The following is an 18,675-nucleotide window of genomic DNA, read 5'->3' as shown; positions in this document are numbered from 1 at the left end:
TTGGTTCCCTTACTCTTTAATAAGCATTAATGGAATGGAGGAATATTACAGGATACAAAAAGAGGGGGCAGTTCTAAGAAATGTTCTTTCTAATCACAGGTACCAGTTTTACTTGAAATTAACCACACATACACAAAATTTTCCATTTGGGAATCCTCACCCTTCACTCCTCCCTCACTTTACTCATTTCCTGTGTCTTGGAGACTGTTGGGCAGGAAGCTTCAGAGGTCAGGGAGCCTGCCCACCTGGTCCTCACTGTTCCCCGGTGTACTGGAGAAGGCCAAGGAATCATTCACAAAGGAACAGATGAATGAATGAAGGTGTGACCGAATAAACTCATGAATGGCTGGCCCTAGGAAACCCTGTCTGACCAAACGCCATTGGAGAGAAGGGGAGCAGGGACGTCAGGACTATGAATGAGCAAAGGACGTTACCACATCACTTGAGCAAAGCAGAATGGGACAGACTTAGGGGTGCAGGTTCTGGGGCCCCTCGACCTCCTTCAAGTCCTGGCTGCTCTATGTGGAACCTGGGTGGCCTTGGGCAAGTTACTCACCTCTGGAGGCCTCGGTTCCCTCATCTGTAAAGTGAGCATAGTAACATACCTCCTCCTAGGGCTGCAGGGATGAAATGAGGTAATCCCTGCAAGGAGCTGGGAACCACATCTGACCACAGCAAACGCTCCGTCTCAAAGCCCTTTGTGCCAACATCCCCACCCCCGACCAAGTCCTGTGAAGCAGGCAGGACAGGTGTAATGAGCCCCATTTCACAGCTGAGACCACTGAGGCACGTGGAGAGACTAAGGAGCCGCTTCCAGGTGGCTGAGCACAGACCCTGAGGCTCACATCCTGGGTTGCTTTCAGTGCTGCAGAAAAAGTCTAACGAAAACTGGGAGCCCAAGAGTTTCAACCTTCCAGGCTGCATTTCACTGGCTGCTTAGGTGCAGCAGAAACACTGAGCTGTCTCCATCGCTCCCCCACATTTCCAGCATCCACAAGTTCTCCATGAACGCAGGTAACCCTGGTCGGGGTGAGGCCGCTCTCACATTCGATGCCAATGCACTGTCAATGCCTCCTAGTCCTCACACCCGGACCCCGCTGATGGGCAGCCCAGGGAGGCCGCGGGGTCTGAGTACCAAGGAGAAAGGCTGTGCCCAAAATGGGCAGTTGGATTGATGGGCAATTTTGACTCCAATCTTTGCATGTTTCTCTCTTCTGAAAGATATACAATGACTGTGTGTAACGTTTGTAAAGATGAAAATGCTATTTACAAGGAAAAACAAGGTAGAAAATGAGTAGGAAACATGAGCCCTGAGATTGATGGGAAGTCAGCTTACCCTCAAAGGGCCAGTTTATGGGTGTGGGCACCAAATGGAGAGAGATTTTTTGAGCCCAAAATGAACACAGGTGAAATTGATAAGCACGCGCGGTTTGAGTGCTATTGGGAAGTCACTTTGTGCAGAGGCAAATAGCTCCCACGCATGGAAATTCCCCTATTTGCATTTCATTCCTGTGAGTCCAGAATCACTAGTTAAAATGAGCATGTTGCTGAAGAGGTAGCTCGGTTGTGAGCTCATAATGCCTTAGTGTGAATTAGTGTCTTGGTTCCTTTGCAGACTCAAAGCTGTGTGCAAAGAAATCCTGGATGTACTAACCTACGGAAAAGGAATGTTCTAAGCAATGGCCAGGAGGCCCCTTCCTATCCCGCCCAGGGCTGGCCCTGGCCCATGCCTCGCCACCATTCCTTACCTTTGAAACAGGGTGCTGAACTGGAGAATGTGAGCGGAAGCCAGCACACCCAGCATGTCGTCCATGTTTATCTCCACCTCGCTCATGTAGAGGTTCTTCAGGGCTGTGGCAAAGGCTGTGGGGAGGCAGCATCCGAGGGAGAGAGCTGTCAGCAGGCCGCTCTGCACCCCTGAGTCCCTCACGCACAGGCAGTGCCCTCCCTGCTGGATGCTCCAGTGTCCACTAGCTTGGTGGCCAGAGACACCATTAGAGAAAATGCACCTGCTCTGACCTGGACGCAGACACCACCCGGGCTCCCAGCTTCCCAAAAGGAGGTGAGGATGAAACTAAAGAAAACTGAGCTCCTGCTGAAAGGATGGTCCTGTAAGCTCGTCCTCCAAGTCTGTGCCTCAGGGGTTCTTTCCTCACCGCAGGCCCACAGCCTGTGCAGGGAGGTGCCCTCCCAAATATGCGCAGAAGGTGGAGTGCATGTTGGAGCATTTTTTTCTCTGGAGATGACATATAACCTACAGCAGATTTTCCTTGGAGTCTGGGGTCTTCAAAGAGGTTAAGGACCCCTGGGAAGAGCCAGGATAATTTGATAGTGTGGGAACTGAGCTCCTGTGGCGAGGGAGCAGATGACCTGGTTCGTTCTAAATTCTACCTGGTCCCAAATAGCACTGTGGGGCCATCCCGAGCGCTCTGAGGACAAACAGCCCAACCAGCACTCAAGCAGATGATTTCTTGACATGTCGTATTAACACAGAAGTCTGTTTCTAGGTGGCGAGATGGGGAGAGGGTGATGAGCCCAAGGGAGTCCCCTTGGGGAGGCCTCTGCTGCTGGAAGCCCACCAGCGAGGGGCCTTGGCGGGAAGGGGAGAGTTTAGCGCTGGCTGGGGACAAAGGTGGGCCTGAGAGCTTCCCTGGGCAGTGGTGCCCTGGGAGGGCAGTGTGCGCCTGGGGGGCCATGTGCACCCAGAGCGGCAGGGACTTGTCCCTGGGTCCGTCTGAGAAGCCTGCTACTTCCTTCCACCCCTGCATCCTTCACGCCTCCTTCCCAAGGAGGAGCACCTCTCTTTAGCAGCATTATGCCTTCTTGCCTCCCAACTTGTCCCAGCCTCTCTCCCCTCCTCTCTTTGCATCATTCAGGCATTTCTAACAAGGAAGCACTGAACGTTGTGTGACACTTGTTTGCTGTGTTTTGTTGTTGTTGCTTGTTTTTTAAAATCTGGGAGGACCACTGGTTCAATGGCATCTTGGAATATGAAGACAGGTGTACATTACCAACTTTAGTCACCAGGGGGTCATTGATCTTCAAGGAAATGATCATCTTCTTTATGGGGGGTCTTTCTTTGATCTTCCCAGTCAAGTGAGCTGGTAAAGGAAATGTGATAAGGACATATGGACATGACAGCCACAGTGACTTGTGCAAGATACAGTGTCAGGCTTCCCACCCTTTGCACAACCTTGACCTTGGCATGTACCACACTGTAATTTGTTTGTTTTTTGTGAAGTGGATGCATTTTTGAAATGATTATTTATTTTGAAATAACTGAAGACTCACAAGAAGTTATAAAAATAGTATAGAGAATTGCAGTGTGCCCCTCAGCCAGCCTCCCCCAATGATATAACACAGCCACTGTGACAGTCAAAACTGGGAAACTGATGCTCACACTGCACTTCAAATATTTATGACTACGCCCCTCCTTGCTCTCTCTTTCCCTCCTCACCCACCCCCACCCCATTAGGCTGTGAGCAGTTGGAGGAAAGGGGGTGGGCCTGGGTCATCTCTGCACCCCGACCCTGAGCACCCAGCTCAGACATGGCAGGAGAGAAGAGCACAGGGACCGCCTGCTGAAGGATGAATGTGGGACTGAGGCATCCACCCAGTGGCTCTTGAAACTTTGTCCCACAGATCTCCAACCAGGGGACCCCCACCACTGAAGGCATCCAGGAGGAAGGGAAAGGGCAGCCTGATTCACTGCCAGCCTCCCCCATCCACTCGGAGTTATTCTAAAATGTTAATCACAACACACACTGCTTTCAGGTCTCCAGTGGCGTCCTACACCCTTGGCACAAAGCCAAAGCCTCTCCAGTGGCCCCAGGATGCTCCCACCAGTCTCTGGTTCACTGTGTCCCAAACCTGCCTCCTTGAGGCTTGTTTCCCAAGTGAGTCTCGGGGCTCCCTCCCTCCCCAATCAGGGGCCTGCCTGACCCCATATATAAGGTAGCACCACCTCCCCCTCTCCCCCACCAAATGGCTTTATTTTTCCTCCTGGACTAACCACCTGCTGTTACTACCATCTGCTACTACACCATGAATCTGTGGGTCTACTATCTGTCGGGCACGCACATGGGATGGTTTACTCGCCACTCCATCCCCAGGACCCCGCACAGTCTTGCACACACTGGTGCTCAGTAAATATCAGCTGAATTGACAGAATGAATGGAGTCCATTGCCAGAATCCCAAGCCTAGTGAGCTCAAGGTTCCAGATAATGAAAAACGACATGAGTCAGGAGCCAAAAACTGTCACAGTTTGCAACTACAAAGACTGCAGGAAAAAGAGAGAACAAAGATGCATTTTCCTCAGGCAAGCGAGGCAGCCTCCCCTCCCCTCACCAGGCTCACGGCACCGGCTCTGTTCAGGCTCTCATTCTGCAAATATTTATTGAGCACCTACTGAGTGCCAGGCCTTGCTCCAGGCTCTGGATCATTTTCCTCTCCTGGATTTCTGCACGGCCTCCCATTGGCATGCTCCATTCTATCATTCACCCCCATTGGGAGGAGTAAATAAGATGATGCTGGTGGGTGCCTGACACATGGTAGACACCTAGGAGGTGGTCGTCAGTATCAGTGTGTATCATGCTATTTATCACGCTTTATCATCATTTGGGGTTTGCTTCTCTGTCCCCTACCCCGACAGTAAGTTCCCAGCACAGTGCCCGGCGTAGGCTAAGCACTCAACATTTGTTGAAGAAAGGAAGGAATCTTAGCTAGGGCGGGTAAGCGGAAGACAGAAGTTCAACCTTCCCTCCTTTTTAAGGAAAACCTCAAAATCCTATAGGAAAGTAAGAATTTGATCACATGCCTCTGAGATGCTCTTAAACCAAGGTGGTTCATTTTTAGTAACAGTGCCGTTTCCTTCCTGGATTTCATCCCAGAGAATAAAGATGCCCGGCTAAAGTACAGCTGACCCTCCACTCTTGGTGGAAAGATAATGAGCAGCTGGGACAGCTTTGTGTGGTCAACGGGGGGCTGCGTCTCCACAGAGCCCGCCACGTCAGGGCTTGGTCAGAAACGTTCTCTGCTGCCAACTCCAGGACAGCAAGGCAGATGTTCTCAAGAACACAAGAGCGGTAACTGTGAGATGCACATACGATCCATCATGGTGGGATGCATTCTGCTTTCACAGGCACAGGAAGGGCTGGACCCACTGAAAATCGTGGAGACACAAGTCCCAGAGCCTGGTGCAGTTGGTGGCACTTGTGGGAAGACCCTGGAAAGTGAGGCAGTCAGGGCGCTGGGGTTTCAGCTCTACACCCACCCCAATGTTCCCTAGTCAGGCCCAGCCTCTAGCGGGGGCTTGGGTCAGAGCGGCTGTGTTAGCAGGGCCAGATCTTCTCAACGAGACCATTCTAGACATGTTAAAGACCATAATGTTAACAATAACTTCATTTTCCCGTTCCAGATTCTCTTGCTTTTCAGTGTGCTCACTGTCTGGGCCTCCATGGCCTTTCATTGGAGGCCAAGTGAGAGCTCTGCCCTGGGCACAGGTGACATGGAAGGAAGAGCTCAGCGCCACTCTCGATGACCCTGGACAAGCGCTTAGGAAGAGCGAGGATCGTGAGCAAGTACGAAGGCTGTTTTGCGGCTGTGGGAATGCCGCAGCCGCGCTCGGCTCCCAGCTCAGCCGGGAAGGGCTGAGTCAGACGCTTTGTGGCCAGGAAGAGTCCGGCTGGCAGCCGGGGCCTCTCTCCAGGCTCAGGGTGGGGCAGCGATTGGGGGCCCTGGCAGCCTGTCTGGTTCTGGAATAACAAGGCTTTGCTGCCACATCCTGGAAATGTAATCCCATCCTGACTGGCATGCTGGCTGGCTTGGGAAACCTTAAATTTTCCATGACACCTGCTTATGAGTCGTTGTTCTGAGGCGATGCCAACCTGTTACCCAAAGAAGAAGTTGGCAAGGCTGCCGGAGAAGAGCTTATGGGACAGATAAGATGGGGATTATTAGGATTAAAAAAGGAGAAAAAGAAGAAAGAAGTCACTTAAATACTTTTTGGAATGAGGTGGAATTAAGGAAAGGGAAGGAAAAATAAAATCGATGTACACGTGTAAACCTCTACCCAGCACACTTAGGGTAAACAAGCCACACACATCAGAACTATGCCTCCTGCCAGAGAGCCCCTCAGAAGACTCAACACAACCCACTCCCTCTTCTCAAGAAGTAGGGAGAGTCTCTGTCTCAGCCGGCTGGACAAGATTGGGTTGTTAAGAGAAAAATGGCTGACACTTCCTGTGTGCTCACACACGCCAGGCATTGTTCTAGAACTTCACACCTACACCTCTAGTCTTCAACGCAACACAGTAAGAATTGTTGTCCCCATTTTATACCGGAGGAGACTGAGATGAGATCCCGTGATGAGGTCACACCACGGGCCTTGCCCTTAACTGCCAAAGCGCCTAAATCAGATAACCAAATGCCCAGCCGGGGTCTCTCAAAAAAGGGGGTGTTCGGGCCTCCGCACTGGTGCCGGTGAGAAAGTACCTTGCAGAAGCTTCTCCAGTTCCTTTATGGGGCTGGTGGTGGCCCGGGCCAGGGCCCCCAGGTAAAGCTTGGTCAGGGTCTTGGACTGAAAAAGCTGGGGCTGATGGAGTTCCCATTTAAAGCCCAGGCATTCGAGAATCACGTCTGAGGAGAGAAAGAGATGCTGAGCAAACAACTCAACAACGGCCCTTCCCGGAGACCCCGCAACTCCTTCTCCCATGTTCTCCATTGAGGATGACAGTGGGGACCTTTGGGGCTTACTGGCTCCCAGGGGATGTCACAGGCAGACTCACAAGGTAACACAGAAGGCAACGAACATCCAAGGGAGCTGTTGACCAACAGCTGCAGGACTTCAGAGGCACACGGCTACCTTCCAGTTTGGGGAATTGGAAAAGCCTTCATGGGGCTGGGACACTGGCTGGGACACTCCTGGGGGCTTCCTCTTGCCTTCCCCATTATGGGGTTTCTCAGCCTTTGCACTGCTGATATTTTGGGCCAGATAATTCTCTGCTGTGGGGCCATCCTGAGCATTGTAGGATGTTAGCAGCATTCCAGTATCACCCGTCCCCATAAGTTGTGACAACCAAAAATGTCTCCAGACATTGCCAACTGTCCCCGGGGTAGCAAAATCACTATCCACTTCCCTATTGAAAACTCCTGGGCGATGAGTGCCTAATTATTAGCCACTTGAAAGGCAACAGCAAAGTGCAGTACAGTAAAAGGGCTGTCACCAGGGAGCAGAGTCCTCGTGAGCATCTTTCCTCGAGGGAATGGGGATCATCAGAAAGCCCAGCTGGGAGGTGGGAATTGAGATACAGTGTGAAGACTGTAAAGGGCTGTATGCGGGGAGTCTCACCGTGGACAGCACAGGTGACTACAAAGAGAGAGGAGAGACTTTGATACGAGGCCAGATGGAGGATCCGAGGATGCCAGGCCAGGTGAGGCATGAGGGGCTGTGGGTGGGAGGGCTCTGCAGGCTGGACCCTGTGTTAGCACAGAGCTGGGGGAATGGGGTGGTGCATGGGTGATCCCCCAAACCCTAAATCTCAGTATCAGACAGGACCTCGAGGGCCACTAGCCCTTCTACTTATTTCTTGACCTTGCTGTTACTTTAACCACGTGACCTTGGGTACCTGCGTCTTCTCCTGTTATTCTTATTGTTATTCACTAACTCCATGATACTGTTTGATGCTGGGGTTTAGAACCTGGGCTCTCATCTCAAATCTTGGATCGCCTCAGGTGATGGTCTGGTTGTGCCAGGTTAGAAAGAATCTCACCAGATTAGGGTGACTATAGGCAGAGGAATGTGGATAAAGCGTGTCCCCTCACTGCACATCCACTTCCTCTTCCAGGATGGCGAATGCATGGCAGACATCCCAACCAATCCCGAAACTCTTTCTCCTGGGCCAGGAGACGGCCTCAGATTCCTTCTCAGGGCCCCCAGTCAACCAGAGTTGACAGCGAGAAGAAATCAATTAGCCCCTCCTAGGAAGGAGGCTGGCTCTGACCTCAGGTAGCCACACCGTGGGGTGGGGTTTATCCAGAAAAAGCCCCATTAAGGAGCTGGCCTGTCCAGCCTCCTCGAGGGGTTCCATGAGCCTTTTCCCAGCTGAACAGACCTAGTCTGGTTCTTGATCCTTCCTCAGAAAAGTCCTCTTGGACAAGTGTCAATGTGACATCCAACTCATGACTGTTTAGAGCCCAAAGGGTTGGAGAACAGCTGCCCCGTGCTCGAAGGGGCTTCTGCTTAGTGGTCCAACCCAAAGCCTATTTATTTGCATCAGCACATCTGTCTTCATCATGGCCATTAGCATATGAAAATGTGATTGTCCAGCTTGGTTTCATTCATCGTGCATTTGACAAATATTTACGGGCACCTAACGTACGTTAGACCTGACCTTTGGTCTGGCTTCCTTCCATAGAGACCCCAAGACACCCCTGAGGTCAGAAACCTTCTGCCTGAATCCACTGGTAACATAACTCACCTGCCTCTCCATTTTGGACGGCCTTGTTCTTCAAGTTCTCAGAGAAAATTTTCTGAATTTGTGAAACGTATAACCTCAAGGAAAAATACAAACAAAAAATCCAGGCGTTAATAGGACATTTTTCTCCAACTGCAACCTGTGTCCTTCCAGGACAGCCTCCCTGAAGCATCCACTAATCAACCTTAGCGTATTTCGCCCCATGAGAGTTTCCACAGGTCACCTTTGTCTGCCAATTTGATAAACCATAAGCTCGGATGGGGGGCTTGAAACGTGAATTCCTGTTCTCGGTTTGTGGGCAGGCCTTACCAAGGAGGGAGTTGAGGCTACACCTGGCTGCCTGAACCACACCTCTTTTGACGAATGTTTAAATGTCTAGCAGACAGCAGGTGCTCAATAAATATCTGCGTGAGAAAGGAAGAGAGGGTTCTAGGCGTTCCTGGGAAGTGAACTCATCAATACCTCTGTCTAGGGGTCATGCATGCCCCGGTCTTATTGTGTCTGAAAGCTAAACTCAGAATCTACCCTGAACCCAACCCTGCCACTCCACCGGGAAATGGCACCGGCGGCGTCCAGTAGCCCAGGCCAGCACACTGAGTGTTGTCACATCTTATCACTTGCCCAGATCTGACAGAATATCTTTTGAATTCATCCATCTCTCCTTGCCCTCATTGCTATGACCTCCATACAAATTACGATCATCCCCCCCGAGTCACTGCCAGTCTCCAGACTCCAGTGTGCTCTTCTTTGATGCACACCCTGCACTGCAGCCTGAGGGACCATCTGAAATGCAAATCTGGTCTTGCCTCTCTCCTGCTGAGAATCCTTCAGTGTCTCCCCAGTTCTCCGAGGGAAAAGCCCAAACTCCTTAGCATGGCTAGCCAGCTCCTGCTTCTCATCCTTCTTCACTCTCCACTCCAGCCCTTCTCTACAGCCTGAACTCGCCATCTCTCGCTTCCATTCTCTTGGACCCATGGCTCTCTCTGCCAAGTAGTGCTCTCCTCGCCTTTCCACTTGACGAGCTCCTGCTTATCCTTCCAGATAAGCTTAGCTATTGCTCTCTGGGCAGGCTGGACCAGCAGCCCTCCCCACTGCTGCCCTGGGATTACCCCCATGAAAACTCCTTCCACAGTGTCTTGTGGTTGCCTTTTACCCATGCATCCTCTGCACTAGGCTCTGAGTTCCACAAAGACAGATTCAGTGTGTATTTACTGCTGTAACCCCAGCATCGCCATCATGCTTGATAAATATCCGTTCAATGATTGAATGATGACAAAGGTAAGATGCTTTCCCATAAACACTACTTTGATCCTGCTGAGCAAGGAAATGAAACAAAATTTGAGTCACATATTCACAGCTTGAAGACAGTCATCCCAAGAAAGCCAACCAGCCAAGGGATACTTGATGACCACATCTAGTCACTGTCACCTTTGCCATTCTGTTTTCCAATGATCCCAGGAGTCCTCATGGGCCAGGGTGCACGGAGGAGGGCTTGGGTGGGGGTACCTGTGTCCAGAATAAAATCAACCACATGCCGCCCTTTCCAGGTGGACAGGGTGGCTACAAGTGACTCAGCCTCAGGAAGGCAGTGAGAGTTTGAGTTGTTTATCCAACAGGAGCAGTGGACCTGACCCAAGCCAGCCTCAATTCCCCTGGTGGTTTGGGTCATACATCTGGGAATTGCTAGCCCAGGTCAAGAGTTCAGACCATGGTCTCAAAATGGAGCAATGGGCTTTGGAAACCATGGAGCTATGCCCATGAGCTCAACTACCCTCACAAACATCCCTGCCATTGGCTGAGCCAGGAGAAGCCAGACGAGAGAAGTAACCACACTGCTCTCTCCTGGTGTCATGGCTGCTTGCCAAGATATACCATTCATCATGCAGGCTCTGCAGATTCCAAGGCCAGGTTCATTTTAGGACCATTGGAAAAGTTAATGGAATAAATGACATCTGTGAGTTGTCCTCTTTACTGTTTGGGACTAAATGGCCTGTGATGAAGTGGCATGTGGGGACGTTGGGAATGTGCTGTTAGGCTGGGGCTCGCTCTCCCCGGTCATGACCTATGATGGAGAAACAAGAGGGGAAAGGGGGAAATTCCATATATTTCTTACGGACATATAGACTCTCTACAGCAAGCCATCCAAAGGGCTTTTGGCTTCATATTTGCAAAACTCTAATTTGATTTTCTGCCCTTGACTTTGAGTTTGGCTAATGGGATGTTAGAGGATGTGATGTAGCTGAAGTTTTGAAAAGCTCTTGTGCAACTTGGCTTGCCCTCTTGCCTTCTGCCATCACCATGACAAGAACATGTCCAGGTTAGCCCACTGTCTCAGGAGGAGGGTGAGAGGCTCATGGAGCAGAGCCGAACCGCCCAGGCAAGCTGAGCATAGATTGGCTGACTACCAGATACACGAGTGGTCAGCCTGCCAGAGTGCCTACTTGCCCCACCCTGCCTCTGGACTACAGCTTCCCGCATCACCAGGGAGAGATCTGTTGTGTTGGAGGCAAGGCGCTTTGATTTGCAGAAGGTGCTAAGAGGCAGAGTGACACACGGGGTTGGCGGCTGGCAGAGCACAGGGCTGACACCTCCCAAAATGAGGTCACCAGGATCGATAACTAAAAGTGCTGCCCAGGCTGCAAAGATAATTGCTCCGTGTATTGAGCATCTACTATTTGCTAGAAATAACGCCAAGCATTTTCAATGTACTGTCTGATTTAACCCTCAAGATAACTCTTCAAGGGAGGCACTATTATTGCCATTTCACAGATGAGGAAACAGAGACTCAGAGAAGTTAAGTGACTGGTTAAAGGTCACAGAGCTAGAAGATGGAGAAGGAATTCCAAGGCTGTCTGATAGACTCCTTTTAATAGTCCTAAAGCTTGGCACCAACTGCCATTGTCCTTTGGCTTCTGTGCCCCACCCTCAGGCTACCAACCCCAGCTGAGCTCAGCGATTCCACAAACCAACTCCTGGAGACCCCCACTTCCGCTGCCCAGCCACCCTCAGCAGTTTTCAGCATCAGTTTCCCTACATTCCCAGGCCCCGCTCCAGCACCTCCTGCCCAGCCTGGCCCTGGTGCTAAGGAACACAACGAGCTTTGGCAACAACTCTAAGGCTTCCCCAGGGCTCTAACCAAACAGAATATAAATTCAAGATCGTTCAAGGCTATGAATAGCCAATGCCAAAAGTAGCGACTCACAGCACTCAATTTTTCTAAGCTGTGGTCATCAGAGAATTTAGACACCAAATCCAGATGAGTTTTGATTTATTCAAATGTGCACCTGTGGGGTGGGGGGCGCAATGGAGCAGGGCTGGCCAGGGGGCTCTAGAAAGCAAAGATCAGGGTACTCGCTCAGCAAACATGGAGCGAGGAGCTCTTGTGTGCCCAGGGGTCCAGCCCGTGCTCAGGAAGATTCGACTGTGTGCTCACAAGGCAGATGCTACCAGCCCAGGGAGGGCAGTGCATCCGCTGAGACCAAGGCACCAGGGCAGTAAAGTGTTCCTTCTGCAACAGGGTCCAGCTCTGTGTCCCCAGGAGAGGCAAGAAAGGACTCACAATAAGAAGAAATGATGCTCTGAGCCAGCTGCCTAGAATACTTTGGGAGTGAGGGGGAAGCCAGCTTCTAATGAATAGGAAGCCAATCAACCAGGTGGAAACGGGCATTCATGAGAGGGGTTCAGACTCTGAGCCAGGACTAGCTAAGTTTTGTTCGTCAACAAATCAGTTGATAAACTTATAAGAGAATCCTGTTAGCATCCAACGTTCCCAATGCAAAGGAGAATCTACAAAAAACATGGTCAGTCTCTCTCTGCACGTTTATCACTGCCCACATTCTTAGAGGAAGTAGACACACTGACCCTGTGCATCCCTAAGGGATGGTCCCAAAGGCAGCCTTCCACACAAACGCGCCTTGTGACAGCCCATCTGCCCAACCACAGTGGCCCAGCCACGGGGCACTTCCCAGAAATGCGGTTCACCCTGAGGGGCCCTTCTGGCCATGGGCCTGTGCTCTCCCTACCTGTGTGGGTTCTTCAGCGCCTCATCAAAGTCTATGCTCAAAGCCTTGCACAACTGGGAGAGTGCCAGCAGGTCCCCGGAGACAGGCTGTCTGGGGAGACGCCACCGGTTGGTTGCACCAGCGATCCTGCGCTCCAGCCGAGGTTTGTGCTGCTGGGGAAATAAAGAAAGAGAGGAAGTAGTGGGGGTTTTTTTTAACCTCACATAAATGCCAGGCTTCCCAAATTGTACAGCAGAAAGAAAATCAAGGCATATTTTAAAATGGTGGTTAATTTTCAAACATGGCCAGTATTCTCGTGAGCCATCTTCCTGGGGCTTCCCAATATATTGTACTCAGTAGACTGAGGATTTCAAGCTACACAGTAATTTGGAATTTCGGATCTAGGACAGCAGGTGCCAGAGGCAAAAGGCCAGGGAGAAGGATGGTTTCTTTGTAGGTGGCTCTGAAGAACCCACGGCAGGGAAACGGTTCTTCAAGAAATGGTTCTTTAAGAGCTTATCCTAACAGGTGATTCAGAGAGATACCAAACTGAGGAGACCTCAGCCAGGGACTGTTCTTTTTTGTTTTTTGGTGTTTTTCTGTGGTGAAATACAAAAGACATAAAATTGGCCATTTCATAGTGTGCAATTTAGTACATTTACAATGTTGTACAACCAGCATCACTTTCGAGTCCAAAACATTTTCATTATCCCAAAAGCAAACCTTGCCCCCATGAAGCCATCACTCCCAATTTCCTCCTCCCCCAGCTCCTGGCAACCGTTAATTTGCTTTCTGCCTCTACAGATTTGCCTATTCTGGATATTTTGTATAAATGGAACCATACAATATGTAGGCTTTTATGTCTGGGGTCTTTCACTCAGTATGATGTTTTATGAGGCATGTATCAGAATTTCATTCCTTTTCATGGCTGAATAATAGCCCATCGTATGGAGACCCTACATTTTGTTTATCTGTTCATCAGCTGAGGGACACTTGGGTTGTTTCCACCTTTTGGCTATTGTGGATAAAGCTGCTACAATCATTCACGCATGAGTGTCTGTTTGAACACCTGTTTTCAATTCTTTGAGGAGAGGCCCAGCTGGGTCATTGGGCAGGAACTTTAGACTTTTTCTTGAGGCCCCAGGGCATCAGCAATTTCCTTAAGGAAGCAGGAGAATACCCAGCACGGATATAAACCTGAAATGCGACGGTTCAAGGAAATCTGGCCAGGAAAAGTGCGTAATGAGGGACCCATAGGAATGGGTGCCATTGAGCCTAAGCCACGCCAAGCACCAGCGGGGTGGTGGGGAAACTGGGGCCACGGAATGAAGGATCTGAGTTCAAATCCTGTTATTGCCACAAACTAGTTGTGCGACCTTGGGCCAGTCATTTAACCTGTTAGGCTTCTTGGTTCTCATATGTAAAATGGGAATGATGACAATGAGGATGAGGATGAGGATGATGATGGTGATGGTAGTGATGTTAAAATGATAAAATAAAATAAAGTTTGGGAACTATGTTTTAGTATAGTGCCTGGAATATGGTGGGTGATTGAAAACTGTGGAATCTGACTCTAGAAGCTGGCCTGCTGCAGTGTGAGACCTGAGCGATGGTGAGCTCCGTCGGCAGGACCCCGAACATGCTCTTCCCAGCAGAGTCAGTAATAAAGCTGGAGTCCTGGGTGGTGCAAGACCCACCGCCTGTGGAAACCTGGTGATACCACCATAACCAGGAGCTCTGCTCCACCACCGCCTGCCCTCTCGTAAAGCCGACCTACTCACCGGGTTCAACATTTTCATGAATGACAGTGGCGATTACACGGGAGGGGGCGGTGGGGGGAGAAGCACCTGGAAGACAAAAGAGGTAAAGATTAAATTTTCAACACATTTCCAAAAGGTCTCTTCAAAATATTTTGGAGGAGATTGACCTAAAGAATCTATATTTTGGATAAAAGTAAGAATGAGTAAGCCTCGAGTGGGGAATATTTACCAAATCAAGAGAATACCTCATTTTTTTTTAAAGCACATTAGTGGACAGAAAATTCTCTGCTTTGTGCTTGAAAAGTGGCTCAGATGAGACAAAATAGGTGGTAACCCACGATTCTTCACCCTTTACCAAAGGATGGGAACGGGGGCAGGGTTTGAAGTAGGCTGACCATATGATGTGCTACTTACGATGGCCCCTCAGCTCCAGACCCCTCCCGCCTCCCAGCCTGGAACCCCCAAAGCCCCTCTCTACCCAGTCCAAGCAGGGCCGGCCACCAGGGATGCCCTCCTTGACTCTCAACCGGATAAAAAGGACCGGCCGCACTTACTGCTCTGAAGCCCCCTCCTCAGCACAGGTGCATTTACAGGGGATGCTTCTTGAATGGAGGTACTCGCATCACTTCAGTCTCTGAATTACAGGATCCCTGGGGCTGTTCGTCTTCTGAGGCTGAATCCTGAGAGAGCTCGGGACATTTGGGGCTCACCCTTTTCTTCTTACGGGCCAAGGTGCCTTGGCAGGGGAGCTCACCTTTGGTGTCCTGGGTCGTCGTGGGCACCATGGCAACATCAGGGAGGTTCCGAGCACTTCCTGTCCCAGGCCCAGTTGCAGCGCAGCTGGGGGCCTGGGGGCCGTGTGGGAGGCTGTCGCTGAGGGGCTGCGGGAGCAATGCTCAGCCCGGGTGCACTTCCTCCTCGGCTCCCTCCTGAGCGGAATGGTGTCATGCCTGTTTCCACTTAGTGCCATGTGTCCTTAAAGCATCTGGGGAAACCCGGAAGATTCTCTAAAAGGGCCTCAGGGAGAACCAACCCCCCTAGTCCTCAGGCCTCATCTGTAAATCAGATCCGACCAGAAGGCCCTCAGATCCCTCCCAGCTTTGGCATTCTGGGGTCCTCTAATTTCTAGCTTTAGTGTCCAGAAATGTTTTGGCAAAAATATTTAAGTAAAAACCAGAGGGTTTTACTTTATTAAAAGCTGTGTCTGATGATTTATTTTGTGGGTAGATAATTTTTAATCTGCTCTCTCTGGGAACTAAGAACTGACAAAAAGCTGGGGACAAGGCCAAGCATCTTTATTCTGGGGGGCGCAGGGCGGAATCTTACAGTGTCCTCAGCGACTCGGTCTGTCACGTCCAGGCCCTGAATTAGGAAGGGGGAGGTGGGGGCCACATCTGACGGGCCGGGGAAACTTGATCCATGGAAGTCCTGGGCCTCCACCCCGGGGCTCATAGAAACCCCAGCTCCAGTCAGGAGCCTGGAGTCAGCGCAGCTCGTGAGTCCTGAGGGCAGGCTTCCCTGAGAGCCTCCACGTGCAGCCTCTCCTGAGTCGTGTAACTTATAAAGTAAAACAGGAAGGGAGCTGCTCTGCCTACTTGCAGTGGTATTCTAGAAACTATAAAACACCCCATAAATGGGGGCACCCCTGAATGTCCCTCCCTCCTCACCCTCAGATCTGCAATTCTCCCTCTCCGGACACCCACAGTCTGCTTTGCAGAGTAGTTGGTTAGCGTGGAGTGTCCTGTGTTGGCTTACCCATCCCTACGTCCCCACAGAGCCCACCAACCAAACTCTGCCCCAAGGAAGCGTTCAACAAGCGTCTCTTGACTTGATAATTGAATGTACCAGTCCCTACCCACTGCCCTGCCTTTGCACACGGATGGGCACTCTGTGTGTGTGTGCACGTACGTTTATGCATGTGTGTGTGTGTGTCTGCCTCTGTGTGGGTCACGGTCCACCTCAGCGGATGTCTGTGCACAAATGGATAGATTTGCTCTCTTTGCTGCTCTCTCCCTTTTCCCAGCTACCTGTCCCTGGAATGTAGCGCCCCACGTAAGATTCCAGTTAAAGAGTTTGAAATCTATTGACTTGGATCACTTGTCCCTTCTGGCCAGCCCAGGATGCCCTCAGGTACCAATTCTGGGGCACAGCTGAGAGCAGGCCCTTGGGCGCCATCTAGTGGCCACTCTAGCGAAGCGTCCCAAAGTGCTGCACTCCCTGCCGTCCCTAAGCAGGACCCTTGGCCTGGACTGGGTCCATCACTCCCTATAGGGTCTGAGCTCAGGGATCCAGGGCCTTCAGCCCACCTGCAAAGCCCCTTGCACATACATCCCCCCAGAGCTCTTGGGAACCGAGCTATTAGCCAAAGTCAGAGACAACAAATGCAAATAAATGGAAATGGCTCCCTGCATGTTTCCTTCAAGGTCCCTTCCTGGTGGTGCCCAGTGTGCTGGGATGTGCTGTGACCCTGCCCCAGGGCCCAGACAAGTCAGAAATCCTAAGAGCAAAGGCCTTTGATGGCTCAGACACCAAACCTCATTGAGCACAGCTCTTAGCCAGAACCATCCTGTACCAAATCCCATATCCGACAGTTACAGGGGGATTTCGGTGGGATGCCCGTCTTCTCGAACACTCCAGGGATGAGGAGGTCACTACCTTCCCAGATTGCCCATTTCAGTGACTCCAACCAGTCACCATATGGGGAGGCGGTGGGATACACTGAAAGAACACTCAGTTTCGACTCTGGTTCTGGCACCGACCAGCTGTGAGATCTTGGCACACCCTTACCCTCCCTTGGTGGGAAGTGTAGACCCAGAGCCCCTGGGGCCTGGCAGTGTGGAGTGTCTAGGCCTCAGAGGCTGAGTGCTGGCTCTAAAGACCACGGTTCTAGAAGAATCAGGGCCCAGGACACGGTATGTGTGCAGTGGGAGGCAATTGTGGGTACTCAAATCAGGATCAGCTGGCTCCCAGGGTGTAGGAGGCTGCTGTGCACCCCGGTCCAGGCCACTGCTGGGCGGGGGGAGAGGGCGGGCACTGAGGCAGAGCATGAGCCAGGAGACAGGCAGGGGCTTCCACCGAGGAGAGGCAAAGGTGGGGGCTGCCCTCGAGCTGGGTCCTACATGGCACAGGGTAGGGTCTCAGTGATTAGCAAGGAGCACTGGCCACTAACTTGCTGTGTGACCTCGGGAAAGTCCTCCCTCTGACTCTGCGCTTCGGTCAGTTTTCTCCTCGGCAAAACGAATCTCAGACAAATCAACTCCTGGGCTCCACCCACTGCTGATTCCATTATTCCAAGACTTCCGGGTTAGCCCGGCCAGGGCTGGGAGGCGGTGATGACAGCTGGGCCGGGCCTGCTTCCCTCCCTCAGTTAAGCAATGCTTGAGGGTCAAGTTTGTGCAAGGTGTTGGGGATGAAACGGGGGCAAGGCGAAGGATGGGTGCCACCTCTGCAGTTTCATATCCTCACAGCGCCTGGAATGCTATTTATTTAATATTTTTCTATAAAAATGGGCATAGCTTTTTACTTACAATTTTTTGTTATTTACAATGTTTTTAAAGTAAATTTATTGATGAAATAACATATTTGGCATGCTGGTTTGCTTCTAATATACATTATCTACATAACTATTTTTAAAAAGTCATTTGTGAGCTGCCCTCACAAATCATCTTTTATGCCGGGCACCTTGCTCGTGGAGGTTTAAAGTCTGCCCTTCTGAGGCACACGGTGTCCAGGGTGATGGACAAGCCAAGGGTCAAGCTCAGCGAGCAGCAGGAACTCGTAGGAGGGGCAACCGACTGCATTAAGCTTGCGTTTTTATTCTGACGCTTTGACGTCTTGGGACCTTGCTGACGCAAGGGGACTGTCCCTTCTCGGGCTCGCCAATTCCTAGAGACAGTAAAGGACTCGTCTATATGTGAACCTTCCAGATGCAAACCAACTGATCCATAGCCTACCTCCCAACCACCTCCTTTACCGTGCTCTCACACTCAGGGCCACTGTTCCCTACCCTAGTCACCCCAGGGCCAGGCAGCAGACACCTACAGAGCCCCTCTGCCCCCGAGCCTGCTGAGATGATTCTGACTAGCCAGTCCTAAGCCTGCTCACCCTGCCTCACCTGTTCTTTCCTGCAGAAACCACAATAAAGGCTCCCTCTGCCTCCTTCCCGATGCTGGTGCTTCCTCATGTGGCCCTCTGTGGTGTGGCGTGTCCCCTCCTCTTGGGGAACTGTAACAAAATATCTTTTCAGTGGCAGTTGTCTCCTGATCTGTTGCTTCACCAGACCTGAATGTTAATGAAACCTACATTTTGAAACACTAACCCAGGCCTGGGGGGGTCCTTGGAAGAAGTGACATCAAGGATGAGTCCTAAGGGAGTAGCAATTAGCTGAGAGATAAGATGATGGGGCGGGGTGAGTGTCCCAGCTGGAGGGAACAGCATGT

At 51.1% G+C, this 18,675-nt stretch overlaps 1 protein-coding gene across 2 annotated transcripts in view; it reads right to left on the bottom strand.

The window, feature by feature from the left end:
* The window catches only part of BTBD16 (BTB domain containing 16), a 45,759-nt gene extending 30,575 nt beyond the window's left edge, over positions 1-15,184 (bottom strand). Inside the window, exons 1-7 of one of the 2 annotated variants that reach the window (XM_046654638.1) lie at positions 14,991-15,184; positions 14,258-14,323; positions 12,498-12,649; positions 8,479-8,552; positions 6,494-6,637; positions 3,012-3,101; positions 1,749-1,863 (exon numbers count right to left, since the gene is read on the bottom strand). In XM_046654638.1, coding sequence (XP_046510594.1) covers positions 1,749-1,863; positions 3,012-3,101; positions 6,494-6,637; positions 8,479-8,552; positions 12,498-12,649; positions 14,258-14,275 — 593 coding nt within the window. In that variant the 5' untranslated portion in view covers positions 14,276-14,323; positions 14,991-15,184. The remainder of the gene's footprint in view (positions 1-1,748; positions 1,864-3,011; positions 3,102-6,493; positions 6,638-8,478; positions 8,553-12,497; positions 12,650-14,257; positions 14,324-14,990) is intronic. The other variant, XM_046654639.1, reaches the window with a different exon arrangement.
* Positions 15,185-18,675: the final 3,491 nt, after the last annotated feature.

The sequence above is a fragment of the Equus quagga genome, chromosome 2 (genome assembly GCF_021613505.1).
Source record: "Equus quagga isolate Etosha38 chromosome 2, UCLA_HA_Equagga_1.0, whole genome shotgun sequence".
In the NCBI taxonomy this organism is placed as follows: Eukaryota; Metazoa; Chordata; class Mammalia; order Perissodactyla; family Equidae; genus Equus; species Equus quagga.
The sequence above is the reverse complement of the archived record's forward strand: the minus strand, read 5'-3'. Positions and strand labels throughout refer to the sequence as shown.